The sequence below is a fragment of the Nomascus leucogenys genome, chromosome 3 (genome assembly GCF_006542625.1).
Source record: "Nomascus leucogenys isolate Asia chromosome 3, Asia_NLE_v1, whole genome shotgun sequence".
Taxonomy (NCBI): domain Eukaryota; kingdom Metazoa; phylum Chordata; class Mammalia; order Primates; family Hylobatidae; genus Nomascus; species Nomascus leucogenys.
In genome coordinates, this window is record NC_044383.1 from 115,632,992 (window position 1) to 115,647,513 (window position 14,522).

A 14,522-nucleotide genomic window follows, 5' to 3' on the forward strand; every position below is an offset into this window, starting at 1 on the left:
TACAAAATAAAGGGATCACTGTGTTTACGCTATCTGCATGATGCTATAACAAACATTTCTATCCAGATAACATGCATTTCAGGAAGAAAATACTGCACTCAGTTCTTGATATAGCAAATCTATTAGTTAAATTTAATAATAGACCTATGTTCTTTTTAAATGCCGCTAACAGCATAAGTCATATTTATGAGTTCAAAATACCTACTTCAAAACCTAATTTAAAAAAAATAATAATTTACTTCCCTTTGAGCACATGTGATTCGTTCCTGAGGGTTAGTTCTCAGTGGTTGTATGTCAGCTGCAGAGCAGATCATTCAGAGTCTAACACGGCATGTGGCCTTGAACCTTAAGCAGTTTAGCTTTTTCATCAGAGTCACAATGACAGAAAGTTGAACAATACACACTTAATCAGATAATGAATGACATAGTGTGGATGAGACTGCCAGCATCCCAGCAATAGAATAAGTGGTTTACCACGTGGCATAGGCCCTCCCTTGAAAAGCACATACTGAAAGTCTATGGATCAGTGATGATCTTCAACTATTTTAGGGTTGAAACTTTGAAATTGCCAACATGTAACCCTTTATTTTTTTTAACCTACAAAAACAGCTGTTTAATATGGGTCAACCTAATATATAACATAGGATAATCAACTATTCTTCAAAATGAAATTGAACTGCACCATGAAAGATTTAATTAAATATAGGCCTTTAGTCTAAGGGTTTTTCAACATCAAAATTTCTTCAAAAGACATTTTGATAGCTTCTCTCTTTAAGATGTGCAAAAAAAGACGATGAGAAAAAGAAAGAAAACCAATTTTGTGTAAAAACCCTGATTTAAATACAGTTCTGGCTTGGACAGACTAGGTGACATTTTAAAGATGCTTTCATTTCCTTGCTTCTGTGACTAAAGTTCTATTCTGTAAAGGTTAACTTTTTGGCTGAAGTTAGAAATTAAGCATTGAATTAAGTTCTTCATATTCTCTACCTTCAATGCTAATTTTTACCTTAATCACAAAGAAAAAGTGGTGGCCCTCTGTCCTAATATCTGCTCCCCTGGCCTGCTTGAGTCTCAACTAAAATATTCACATTTGCCATCACACATTTCGCTTTAGCTGTTATGGCCATGATTTGTCACGTTAATAAGATGAAATTGTTTGGTTATGCATACTGCTATTCTAATTCTGTGTGTGCACGCATATACGTGCACACTAATTTTGTTCTATGCAGTTGCCGATGCAGATGCCACTGTCAAAAATTTAGAACAGGAAGCTGACCGGCTAATAGATAAACTCAAACCCATCAAGGAACTTGAGGATAACCTAAAGAAAAACATCTCTGAGATAAAGGAATTGATAAACCAAGCGCGGAAACAAGCCAATTCTGTAAGTTCTTTTTATCGTCAGTATCAGTAACTGATTGTAATTGTTGGATTATTCCTAGAGGGAATGTCTTTCCCCAGGATTCCCCGTTGAATTATCTTAGGTTCTTTTCCTTTAACTTGAAGAGATTTGGGGTAGGAGGGGTTGGAGTGGGGAAGAGGTTAGTTTTGTTTTGTTTGTAAATTTCAAAAGACATTTCATGAGAATAATCACCACTTATTGTTTTAAAACTGGGAATTCTGGTATATTCTATTACTATTTGCATAGAATAATACAAATAGCAAAAAGAAAACCTTATTATTGTATACTAAAAAGCCATGGATGAGAGTATCTTCCTCTTGCTAAAAACAAACCAAAAAAAATGCCAACTAATGGGGTTATGGCAGGAATGAAGGAACAATATACGGAATAAGAGCAAAGAGAAACAAACATTTTATATATATATTCTTTTGTCTGGTATAAACAACAATAAAAATGGCTTTGGTTATACTTTTTACATTTATTTTTTGTTTTGGAGTAGATAGGAAATAGCTGATTTGTCTCAAAATTTTGCTCTTTATTTACCCAATTAGAAGTTTACTAGGATAGAGACAGAGCTTTCTAGAAGGTAGCATGCTAACGAGCCAGGGCAGAGTTGTTAAGTGCCAACGTGAAACTTTAGTCAAAGGAAGGAAGGAAGGGAAGGGGAGGAGAGGTGAGGGGAGCTAAGGGGAGGGGAGGCGAAGGGAGGGGTGGTAGAAAGAAAGAAAGGAAGGGCAGTTTTCTTATCTTCAGGCTTGAACTCAAACCTTGTTAGATACCTCAGTTTTCCATGTCAAAAATTCTGTTTTTTGAACAACTTTGGAGCTAGGATGATCAGAAAAGCCCTTCTTAGTCCATCAATTTATATTTTTAGTAGTATTTAAGAATATGATGCTCCAGTAACAGTATATTCTTTTTCCTCCTTATTCACATCTAACACTTCTAAACAACGCCAAGACAATAAGTTCAAGGGGAACATTGAAAAGGAATTCACGACTGACTGAAAAAAAACTTAGAAAACAACAAAAAGATTAGTGAAGATGATGTTACAAAAGATCAGAGTAATAAATCAGTGAAAAGATCTGAGAAAACATATATTCAGCTAGAATATGAAAGCCAGTCAGTATCGGTGACAGGTGATCATTATGTATGTAAAGCACAAGATTAAAAGAAACCAGATGTTACTTCAAGGTTTGAAGTTTTATCTAAGATTTAGCCAACATGGAAAAAGCCTCTGCTATGTTCAGTGTTACTTTCTGTAAGGTACACAAAGACAAATAAAGGAGTTCTTTCACTCACAAAGTTTATAAAATAGTAAGGAAAATAAAATATGTACATGTACCTTGTCACATAATGCAGAATGTTATGCCACATTATAGAAGCCGTGAGAAGTGACATAAAAGTTCTAGAAGGAACAATCACCTCTAGTAGGGCCTGAAGATTTCCTGAAGGGAAGGATTTGAGCCAGGCATTGAGGTGGGATAGTGCTGGGGAGTTGGGGGTGGAGTCAGGAGACAGGGAGAGTATTCTGAGAAGAGAGAATGACTTAAACCAAGGCAGTGGGAGAAGGAAGTTTTAGGGTCCATTTAGGAAAAAGAAGTCCAGTTTGCCCAGAGTAATTGATAAAGGAAACACATAACCAGAAAGACCAACAGAGGCCAGGTCTTGTCAGGCCTTCAATAATCAGTTAAGCAATTTCGTTTAACAACACTTGTACTTGGGATAAGCCTCACTGGATAGGATAAGCTGAAAGCTTTGAGCATGGAACACAGTATAATCAGAGCCGTGCTTTTTAAATATAAATCCAGAAGCAGTTTGTGGGGTAGATGAAAGAAAGAAGAATGAAGGACCCAACTATAGCTGTGGCAAGAGAAAAGAAGAACGTGATGTACCACTCCTATATTTTGCAATGTTAACTTGGAAGAAGCAATAAGAGTAAATATTATTTTGTGAATCTCACATTTAGCCACATTTTCTGACTTAGTCATCAAGTGGAGAAATCTAGACATTTTTATTATTTCTTCATTGTAAAGATTTCTCAGTGCTTTTCCCCTCCTCACAAAACGGTGAAATTCAGACATGTAAGCATATAAAACCTGTCTTAAAGTACAAAATAAAAGAAAGGTATAGGCCGGGCATGGTGGCTCACACCTGTCATCCCAACACTTTGGGAGGCCAAGGTGGGCAGATTTCATGAACTCAGGAGTTTGAGACCAGCCTGGGCAATGTCACAAAACCACGTCTCTACGAAAAATTGAAAAATTACCTGGGCGTGGTGGTGCATGCCTATAGTCCCAGCTACTTGGGGGGATGAGGTGGGAGGATCACTTTCTCCGGAGGATGAGGCTGCAGTGAGCCATGTTCGCACCATGGCACTCCAGCCTGGGTGGCAAATAGAAACCTTGTCCCCAAAAAAAAAAAAAAAAGAAAAGAAAAAAAGAAAGGTATAAAAGTAATGTAAGAAAAAGTAATCATTGTCCATGCATTTCAAAGAAATTCCCAATCACTTTTGGAAATGGAATTACAACACAATGCCTTATTTTTTGTAAGACGTTAGAAATATGCAACTAGCCAATTTTTTTCCAAATGAGTTTTGTGCTAAATGAATATTACATTTTCTGATTTGTAAATGTAGATATCTGGATATGACCTTAACACATACTTGACATGACCAAAACATTAAAGACATTTATTTTAAAGTAGCTTTCTCTGGGTTTGTTGATTCTGAAATTGAGTGGCTGATACTCCTTTAAATGAATGACCTACTTACTGGATGAAAAATACAGTGAAAATCCAATAGATATAATAATGGGATACTCAATAATGTTTGAGTTCATGATGATTAACTGGTAAATAATGTTGTATTATTGAAATGCCTTAAAGATACTTAATGCTTAGTGATTTTTCTTTAGATGTCTTACTAAGGATCTGCATTCGAAATAACAATAATTGATAGAGCCAAACATTCTAAAAGGATGTTTGAATTTCATAAATTTCTTTCCTTTTACAAGAGGGATATATCCTAAAGATTTCTTCTAGAGATATAGTATTTTGATTTACCTGATTTCTTCTAGAGATATAGTATTTTGATTTACCTGATTTCTTCTAGAGATACAGTATTTAGATTTACCGGTTTTAAGTTGGTTAAATGAAATACCTATAATTGAAAATCAAAACACAAAATATTCAAAAGGAAAAGACTACTAGTTATGTACTGGCTGTCGACAGTTTGGGCTAAGTGAATGTTTCAGTTTCTGAGAGTATATTCAAAACCAGAAAACAGAAAGCAGATAATCCAAGAGTATTTTCTATATGAATGTGTGAGAGCTGGGCAATAGGTTACTGTCTAGTCCACTTCATGCTGCTGTGACAGAATATTACAGACTGGGTAATTTATAAAGAAAATAAATTTATTCTCACAGTTCTGGAGACTGGGAAGTCCAAAATTAAGGTGCTGGCAGGTTAGGGACCTGTTTTTCTGCTTCCAAGATGGCACTTTGAATCCTCAGGAGAGGAGGAACAATGTGTCCTCACATGGCAGAAGAGCAAGAGAGAGAGAGCTCTCACCCCTGTAAGCCTTTTTAATAGTGGCATCAATTCATTCATGAGGACAGAGCCCTCATGACCGAAAAACTTCCCAAAAGGCCCCCCTCCCAACACTGTTGCACTGAGGATTAAATTTCAAACACATGAATTTTGTTGGACACATTCAAACCATAGCAGTTACTCTATAGGATTAATTGCTGGCATATTGGGTATAACAACATCATTTTGCTCCAAGAATCATATTTGTTAGACATGTATTCTATACAATAGATTGGTTGTAACCTCTAGTGACATTAGATACTCAGTTTTAAAATGGCTTCTCTCTTAGACTTGGAGTTCTCAGAGCAGTTAGATTTTAGTGCTGCTGCTCTGTCTGCTACACTTTTTTTTTTTTTTTTTTTTTTTTTTGAGATGGAATCTCACTCTGTGGCCAGGCTGGAGTGCAGTGGAGCAATCTCGGCTCACTACAGCCTCCACCTCCCAGGTTCAAGCAATTCTCCTGCCTCACCCTCCTGAGTAGCTGGGACTACAGGCACATGTCACCACGCCCAGCTAATTGTTTTTGTATTTTTAGTTGATACAGGACTTCACCATGTTGGCCAGGATTGTCTCGATCTCTTGACCTCATGATCTGCCCACCTCGGCCTCCCAAAGTGCTGGGATTACAGGTGTGAGCCACCGTACCCGGCTCTGTCTGTTACACTTTGGCAACCCCCTTTTCAACACACTAATCATGGAATCCCGTTTTTTTTACCGGGCTTACCTAAGCAAGGACTGAAATTCGTTGTGTGACCAAATGATCACACATTACATTTATATTGTCATCTCTTCTCTAAATAATAACTGAGGGATATTATTCAATTGTTTTGTTTTGTTTTGTTTTGTTTTGTTTTGACATGGAGTCTCACTCTGTCACCCAGGCTGGAGTACAGTGGCACAATCTCGGCTCACTGCAACCTCTGCCTCTCAGGTTCAAGCAATTCTCCTGCCTCAGCCTCCTGAGTAGCTGGGACTACAGGCATGTGCCACCACCATGGCCAGCTAATTTTTGTATTTTTAGTAGAGACAGGGTTTCACCTTGTTGGCCAGGATAGTCTCGATCTCCTGACCTCGTGATCCACCCATCTCAGCCTCCCAGAGTGCTGGGATTACAGATGTGAGCCATTGCACCCAGCCTCAATTGTGTTTTTTAAACAAAACTGATTTATTAGGAATTAAACTAGACATAATACAGCCATAGGTCCAAGCTATAAAGCGTTTATGAAATAAAAATGAAGTAAACTACATACAGTCACTTTGACTACTAATTCAGCCCCATTCGGAATTGGATATGATTGTCTGCCCGGGATAACGCACTACGCTACTCAGTTCTACTCATGAATTCCAGTCAGATCTTGATTTCTTGTTCGCTTTGATCCTCTTATGATGTCAATGGTACTTATAGCCTGCCTCAGATATTAAATTTTCTCAATGCCAAGGTCTTCTCTGATAATGATTTTGGTTCACTTTCAGCAAATTGCTAAAAAATCACTATATATGACACCCTTTCCTGAACATTAAAAATATCTGAAGACCATATTTTTCCCACCTGCCCTCTACTGTGCCGTCTTTCTCTTGCTTCTCTCTTTTTATCTCTAATCTCTCAGATGACCCTTGGTATAGCTGCCGTTCTATCACAGAACACCCTTTGCCAACTCCCATTGCTCATCTGCTTTGCCATAATAACATCCAAGTAAAAATTGTACATTTCCTACCTCCATTGTTTTGCAATTCATTTTCACTCACCTACTCTCAACACTGTATGTAGAAGGGAAATTCCATGATTTGTGAAGCAGGAGCTAACTTCCCAACTGAAAACCACCCTATCCAGAAGACTGTTTCCCTAGGACACAGAACAAACACTCTGAGGACCATAGGTGGCCCAGAGTCTTGCACCCAGCAGTTGGCAGGCTGGCCCCACCTTTTTGGGGAAGGCAAGAATAAGAAAGTGGTTTAAGCAGTAGGCTTCCTGGAATGTCCAGCCCCAGGCCACCACACTCAGGCCTCCAGGAGTCACCCTCATCTGGGTGGTGAAGGAAACAGCCCCTGTTTCTCTCCAGAACACAGTTTCCTCTCTATGGAGATACAATTTGATTAGCAGATCAGGTGAGGCAACAACAATAAACAAACAAATGACTTATGCAGGTCTGTGGGAGACGTAACAGATCTTCTGTATCCCCAGAAGGTCTCAAATCTATATGAATTTACCTATTGCAAAAATCCCTCTTTAGCCTTCTCTTTTGAATCCAACCAATTTGGCACCCAACCCTTGCAGTATACTTTCATGACCCTTGGAGAAGGGCCACAGTTCTGTCCATACTCAAACACAAATGAGGCTCTTGGAGACACCTCCTGGTGTCATGATCATATGGAGGCTGTTTTGGTTTCTAGGCTATCTTGTTGGGAGTCTGCACGGCCCTTCCATGGGGGTAATGATGATGCTAGTTGGTTTTCTTCCAAATGTGCAAATTACACGAGTAGCACAAAATGCTAGAAGAAATGAAAAAATGGAAATTCACTGCTAGTGAAGGCCAAGAGGGCATTTGAACAAATGACAAAGAGAGGTTTTACATCTTCCCCTCTCTCTGCCTCCTTCTTGAGCGCTATCAATGAGCAAAGTTACAGATTCTCTCTGAGTCCAAGCAGCTATTTTGCTATCCTGAAAGTAACCCTTTGATAGTGATTTTCCATCTGACCCTACAGAAATTAGATCAAATAATCAACTAGTGTTATTTATGATTGAAGGAAGGATCTCTAAATGTAAGTAAAAATTGGTATGAACAGTGTTACTCTATTCATATAGGCATACCTTTTTTAGCAATTTATAGTAATTTTTAAGGTATTATTCAAAAGAAAAGGGAGCTGTTAAATACATTAGTAGTGATAGCCATTGGAAATTATTTCCATTTCATTTCCTGACAACTTCATGAAAAGGTATAATTTATTCTGAAATGTATGTTCTGAGTGGAATGATTAATATTCTTCTTATTGTTTGAACATCTAGAACAAAATCCATTTGTCCTCTTTCAACTGTAAGAGTATAGGAGAGTTGGTAATTTCCTCTTGAAAACTAAAAGAAAAATAATTCTTAGTTTAAGTGATACCAAAACCGCTGAAATTTCAATTGTAAAATTTCATTAAACAACCTTAATGAAGATCATTCTCATTAGCTGCATGTAAAATCACCTGCCTAAAATGTTCCCATATTCATAACGGAGAAAGGTATGACATTAGAAGTTTGTTAGTTGCATGCTTCAAAAAATAGTAGCTAACAAGACATGGAACTGTGAACAGCTCATTGTCAAAATTATAGTGGAAAACTGCTCTTCTGTGCCCTCATTAATGAGTATAATGGTGTCTGCATATGGGTGTTTAATGATAGTATTTGATGATAGAAAATAACTTCAAAGAAGAAACGATAATGGCTTTGTGGTTGTATGGAAGCTACTTCAAACTTTCTGAGAGATTTACTCTTGGTTCTTTGTACCTTGTTTTCTTAAAGATCAAAGTATCTGTGTCTTCAGGAGGTGACTGCATTCGAACATACAAGCCAGAAATCAAGAAAGGAAGTTACAATAATATTGTTGTCAACGTAAAGACAGCTGTTGCTGATAACCTCCTCTTTTATCTTGGAAGTGCCAAATTTGTAAGTCTAATATTCAACTTTTCATTAGGCTGCTGTATGTGTATAGCTAGAGGTTAATCCGAAAATGTATAGAATCCAATAACATGGTCCCCAAATGGTCTAACTTAGGCTTTCAGATTTGAAAACCTCAACATCTTACCTTACAAAATTCTGAAGTGTCAAATTAAGTTAGAAGTCAAATGAAAGGAAGAAAACTACAGTGTTTAGTCGCATTTACTTTCATTTGTCAGTATATCATCATTTCTGTTAAATTATACTTTCAGATCCAGCGATTTAAGACTGCTAATGAGAATAAAGCTATTTTATTTACTTCTTATTAATCTTATTTACTGTTCAATAAACTCTTCTGTTAATGAAATGAAAATAGCAAAGTGTGTACTATTTTTTTTACCAATGAGAACTTTTCTAACTTGTGTTGAATTTATGACCTGAACTGAAATAACACAGATTATATCTACAAAAGCCCACCCATAAAGTTCTGATTTCTTCCATTTGAACTATTTGACTTTGCATGCGTGGGGATCTTCCAAAATGAATATGACTTCTTAACAAATCATTCATGGCATAAGTCAATATTTGCCATTTGGGTAAGGAATTCTGAATCAATTTGGGAAATAAAATCATAGCTGCCCCCTCAAAAATGTCAGTGTCCTTGGTGAAAATAATAATGGATTCCAAATTTAAATATTTGTTTTTATCTTTACCACAAGTATCAAAATGAGAAAGGCTTTGGTCTCAAAATTAGACTTAATTAGAATTGGTAAAATTAACAAACATGCTTGAGCATTATGGACTTTTTTTTGCTTTAAGGATATAAAAATAAAATATTATTCTAATAATGTATAATAATAAATAATATTATTTGACAAGTATTATCATGAAGCTCCTAATTATTTCACATGTCTGCAAATGGCACTTATTGAAAAACACTCCGCTGGTCTCCTCTTTAAAGGTGCTTTATATCTGATATCTCTTGTTTTTGTATTTCTCTGAACTAGATTGACTTTCTGGCTATAGAAATGCGTAAAGGCAAAGTCAGCTTCCTCTGGGATGTTGGATCTGGAGTTGGACGTGTAGAGTACCCAGATTTGACTATTGATGACTCATATTGGTACCGTATTGTAGCATCAAGGTAACCAACTTAATAAAGATTAAGATAATTAAATGATAGAATTTTGAAGTAGTTTCCCAGTTTATAAGAAAACTCCTATTTCTATTTCAATAAGGTAACTGTGTATGCATGTAGACACATGTGTATGAATTTTATACATGTCTGGGAGTGGGTATGTTTGTCATACTTCTTAGGAACCGACAAACCTTCCAGGTATTGACCAGAGGAACAACTCCATCTCTGACCCCTTCATCTTGTATCTGGTAGGAATTTGGGGGTGTCGCTCTTTCAGGCTTCCTATTTCGCCTGAAGAAAGTACTGCCACTTATTCTTAGGCAATACAAGCCAAAGCATAAGAGCACAATTATTGCCTGTCTTTGTTGTACACAGCTCCTCCTTTAGTCTACATAGCCACCATAGAAAAATGTAGTTTCAAAACACTGAAATTCTTATGTAACATACCAGATCCAGCCTACTTAAAATGGGAAGTAACTGAGAACTGATTCAGTTATTCTATCTTTGGAGCTTTAATGCAATTATCAACATCTAGTACCATATAGATTACTTATAGAACTATCCCCGTCTTCAGCACTTCCCTCCCATTTTCTCTTCTTGTTTTCCCAATTCTCAACTCCCTGTTAAACCCAAAGCAGCTAACAGTTGAAAGGTATGGTTAAGGGCCTAGGGCTAGACATGAAGCTGATCAGAGATAGAGAAGACTTAAAGAACTGGTAACTGTTGACTCTGGGTGAGACATAGAGTTTCATGCTGTTTGTAGATACTTAATTTTTTCCATAATAAAAAGTTTAAAAGAAAGAGCCACGTGCAATGGCATGTGCTGTAGTCCCAGCTACTTGGGAGGCTGAGGCAGGAGGATCACTTCAGCCCAGGAATTCAAGGCTGTGGTCCATGATGATCATGCCTGTGAATAACCACTGCAGTCCAGCCTGGGCAGCATAGCAAGACTTCATCTCTTAAAAAAAAAAGTTATAAACAAAATGAGAAGCAATATTTTTAGTTCTTTTTAAGCAAGTTCTTCAGCAAAAGTGTGTGTGCATGTGTGAGAAAGAGTGACAGAGTGCTTGCGTGTTTGGTGGTGTTGAGGGAATTAAGTACTTAACCGGGTTTAAGGACATTTATACTCATAAAGTACAGTTCTTCTTTCAGAAAAGATACATTCTGTTAAAGAAGGTGAACCTTATTTGATAAATTCATTCTTTTGTTACCATGTATTTCACTTAACACTGCATCCTCAAAGAAAAAAAGATTACCAAAATGAGACAGCAGGGAGAGAAATATGACATCGAAGTTTTGTTATGACTGCTTGTCTCAAAAGAGAGACCAGATTTTCATATTTAACAGCTCATGGAAATCAATCACTTAGAAAAGAAAATGAAATAAAATGATAATAGCTTTCAAAATTCTGTTAATTGAATTTAAAAGTGAACTTCTATGCAATTTGTACACTGAAATCTGAAGGGTGGATATTGTACTATATGCATTAAGATGCTGTGCCAAACAATAAAAGATATACCATTCTAGGAAGACTACGTCAACAAACTGGGATCCAAGATATTATAAAGAATTTTAGAAGAAATCATGCAGCTTATGAGATGGAAGGGTAGCTCATTTGGGGTCCACTTGCTGAATTAAATTAGACAAAATGCTGAATAAAGTAATATAAACTTGCATAAATTGTATGTGTTGGTAAATAGTAAATTATTATGTAAGCCATTGGAAAAAGGCTTTCCACTTAACCAATAGCAATTCCATCAGTTAACTGCTGCTGTGTCATTTCATGTCAGTGAACACACACAGAATCAAGATATGGTGCTCACTGGTTCTGGTTGAAACTGACGTAAATGTTGAGCCAAGATCAGACTCTGATTATTGATTTGAGATCTAATGAATTTGGAATGTCAGAAACTAAACAGCCAGTTTTCTCTTAAATTCTTAAAAACAAGTCTCTGCATTTTATATCTTTTAAATCTGGAATTACCAGAAATGTGATGCATATTTCATTTTCTGTATGTTCCTCCCCTTCACTTCAACACGTACCCTTGAAGAACTGGGAGAAATGGAACTATTTCTGTGAGAGCCCTGGATGGACCCAAAGCCAGCATTGTGCCCAGCACATATCATTCGATGTCTCCTCCAGGGTACACTATTCTAGATGTGGATGCAAATGCAATGCTGTTTGTTGGTGGCCTGACTGGGAAATTAAAGGTAATGTGTTCATCCTCCTCCTGTTCTGTTTCGTCTTCGTTGACATCTCCTGACATAATTACTTCAGGAGAAGGTATGATAAAGCTCTGTAAAACTTGATCACGTTTTACTTAACTTGAATTTATGAAAACATGAATTTATTTTGAGTACGAACTTTCTTCTTGAAGATTCAACCTGGAAACACAAAATTTTTAAGCCTATGTGTATTTATTTAAACAGCTGTTGTTTTGTCTTTATCTGTGGCATCAGTTTTTTGTATATTCTTGTTTTAGTTGCCTCAAGAGCAAAGTGTTTTTTAAGTATACCTCATCTTCTGAATCGATTTATGATTTATAGATATGAAGTGCTATAAAGTTCATACTCATGTCTAATTAAAAGATTTATAAATACTTTGGGAAATATCACAGGAGCTATAAGCTTTCAAAACATGATCTGGTTTTTAAAGTTTTCCAGTTGCTTTTATTCTTATAGGGTGATGCACTTAATATTCATAATTGCTTCATGACAGTCCTTGCGCATTTCAAATTGCAGAATGCCTGCCTTTTAAAGAAGCTTGTGTTGATTAAATGGAATTAGGTGTTGGGAAACCACTATGGGTGAGATGCAGGAGCACGACCAAATATAATGGATAATCCTGGGCTTGTCAGAATCACCCTGAGATGAGATTAGTCAGAAAATGTGAAAAGCCAGGGTGACCCCAAATTTATGAGGACTCAACCTTCATATAGAATGAGGTTATTTTATTTGCTTTGAGTACGAGATGTGACTCTAAAGTATGAGAATTTATTCCAAAACCACAAGCTGAAGTTATCCTCATTTCTTAGAACTTCATATAAATGTATATGGTACATAGTAATATATAGTCATATTATCAACTTTCTCTCCTTCACAGATAGATAAATATAGGGATAGCACACAGTAGTACAAAAGCCATGAATTTTGAAATCAAATCCAGGTTGGATTTCCTCCTCTTCCACTTACTAAAATATGACCTTAGACAAGTCACTTAACCCTTTGGGCTTTGGTTATCTCAACTAGAAAAGAATGATAAAAATATCTACTTTGCTTGCATATTGTAGGATACAATAATACATTTTTTAATATTCTTATAACTCTTCCTATATGCTAAGTAATGTTCTCGGTAATTTACATGAATTAACTTGTTTAATTTTTACAACAACCCCAAAATGTATGTCTTAGTCCATTAAGGCTGCTATGAGAAAAATACCATGAAACTGGGTAGTTTATAAATAAACAAACATTTATTTCTCACAATTCTTGAATCTAAGAAGTCTGAGATCAGGGTACTGGCAGATTTGGTGTTTAGTGAGGGCCAGTTTTTCATAGAAGGAGTCTTCTTGCTGTTCTCACATAGTAAAAAGAGTGAACAAGCTCCTTTGGACCTATTTTATAAGGGCACTAATTCCATTCATGAAGGCCTTGCCCCTTACCATCTAAAACACACCTCTCAAATGCCCTGCCTCCTAATACCATCACTTTGGTGGGCAGGATTTTAACATATGAATTTTGGGAGGGACACAAACATTCACACTATAGCAAGGTAGATACTAGTGTTCTCCTCATCCTATAGTTAAGGAATCTGAAGAAGAGAGACATTAAATGTCTTGACCATGGTCACACAGTAATTAGCAGAGCTGGGATTTGAACATAGGTTAATAGGCACAGTGGTCTTCACTCTCAACATCTTGCTTCACTTCCACAATGAATAGTGAGACTGTGTATAAAATATATGGCAAATAGCTGAGATGTGGTAGTCACACCTTAAATTGTACCTTAATTATTATTATGCAAATGTAATTGGCACAAAAGCAGCATTCTGTCAGTCTCAGAAAAAGAAAGAAAACATGAACAAATGAAATCTATAGAAATCCTTAAGAAATCATTTTGGCCAAGAATTTCAAGGCTCCTGCCACACCAGAATATGAACCAAAAGCTGAAAACAACTAAATGAACTTGCTGATGAGAATTCAAATTAGCAGGAAAATCTCTCAAATATAGCTTTTCAGGATGCGAGAAGAAGCAAAAAGCAAGCAGAATTCACAAGTAGGATAATCGATCTCTAGAAAATTAAGAGGTTCAGGCTGATGACAGAGCATTGCAAGGACGACTCCAATGTGCAAGTCAGGGGCTCCGATCAACAATCTTTCTATGCGGCTGTGCAACACGTGGTCACAGCAGTGGGAAATGTGCATTTTGATGGGTTTAACCTAAAACCATAGCAGTAGGCTATACCATTGAGCCTAGGTGTGTAGCAGGCTATACCATCTAGATTTGTGCAAGTACTATACAGTCTATGCTTTTAATTATTCAGTAACTGATTTTACTATTTAAAATTTTAACTATTCAGTAACTGTTTTCTTATGTGTGTTCTAAAAACCAAATGAGTCAATGCACTGTTTTTCCCAGATAATCTGAGTATATATGAGTTCACTTTGGCACAGAGTTTTTAAAGTTATAGACACCAGAATATAGTACAGTCATGTGTCACTCAATGACAGGAATGCATTCTGAGAAAGATGGAATTAGACAAT

At 36.6% G+C, this 14,522-nt stretch overlaps 1 protein-coding gene across 1 annotated transcript in view; it reads left to right on the forward strand.

Annotated features, from left to right (window-relative positions):
* Window positions 1-14,522, forward strand: part of LAMA2 (laminin subunit alpha 2) — a 630,974-nt gene that overhangs the window by 558,723 nt on the left and 57,729 nt on the right. The window contains exons 45-48 of the mRNA XM_030809663.1: window positions 1,230-1,384; window positions 8,490-8,633; window positions 9,632-9,765; window positions 11,811-11,970. Of these exons, the coding sequence (XP_030665523.1) occupies window positions 1,230-1,384; window positions 8,490-8,633; window positions 9,632-9,765; window positions 11,811-11,970 (593 nt within the window). The remainder of the gene's footprint in view (window positions 1-1,229; window positions 1,385-8,489; window positions 8,634-9,631; window positions 9,766-11,810; window positions 11,971-14,522) is intronic.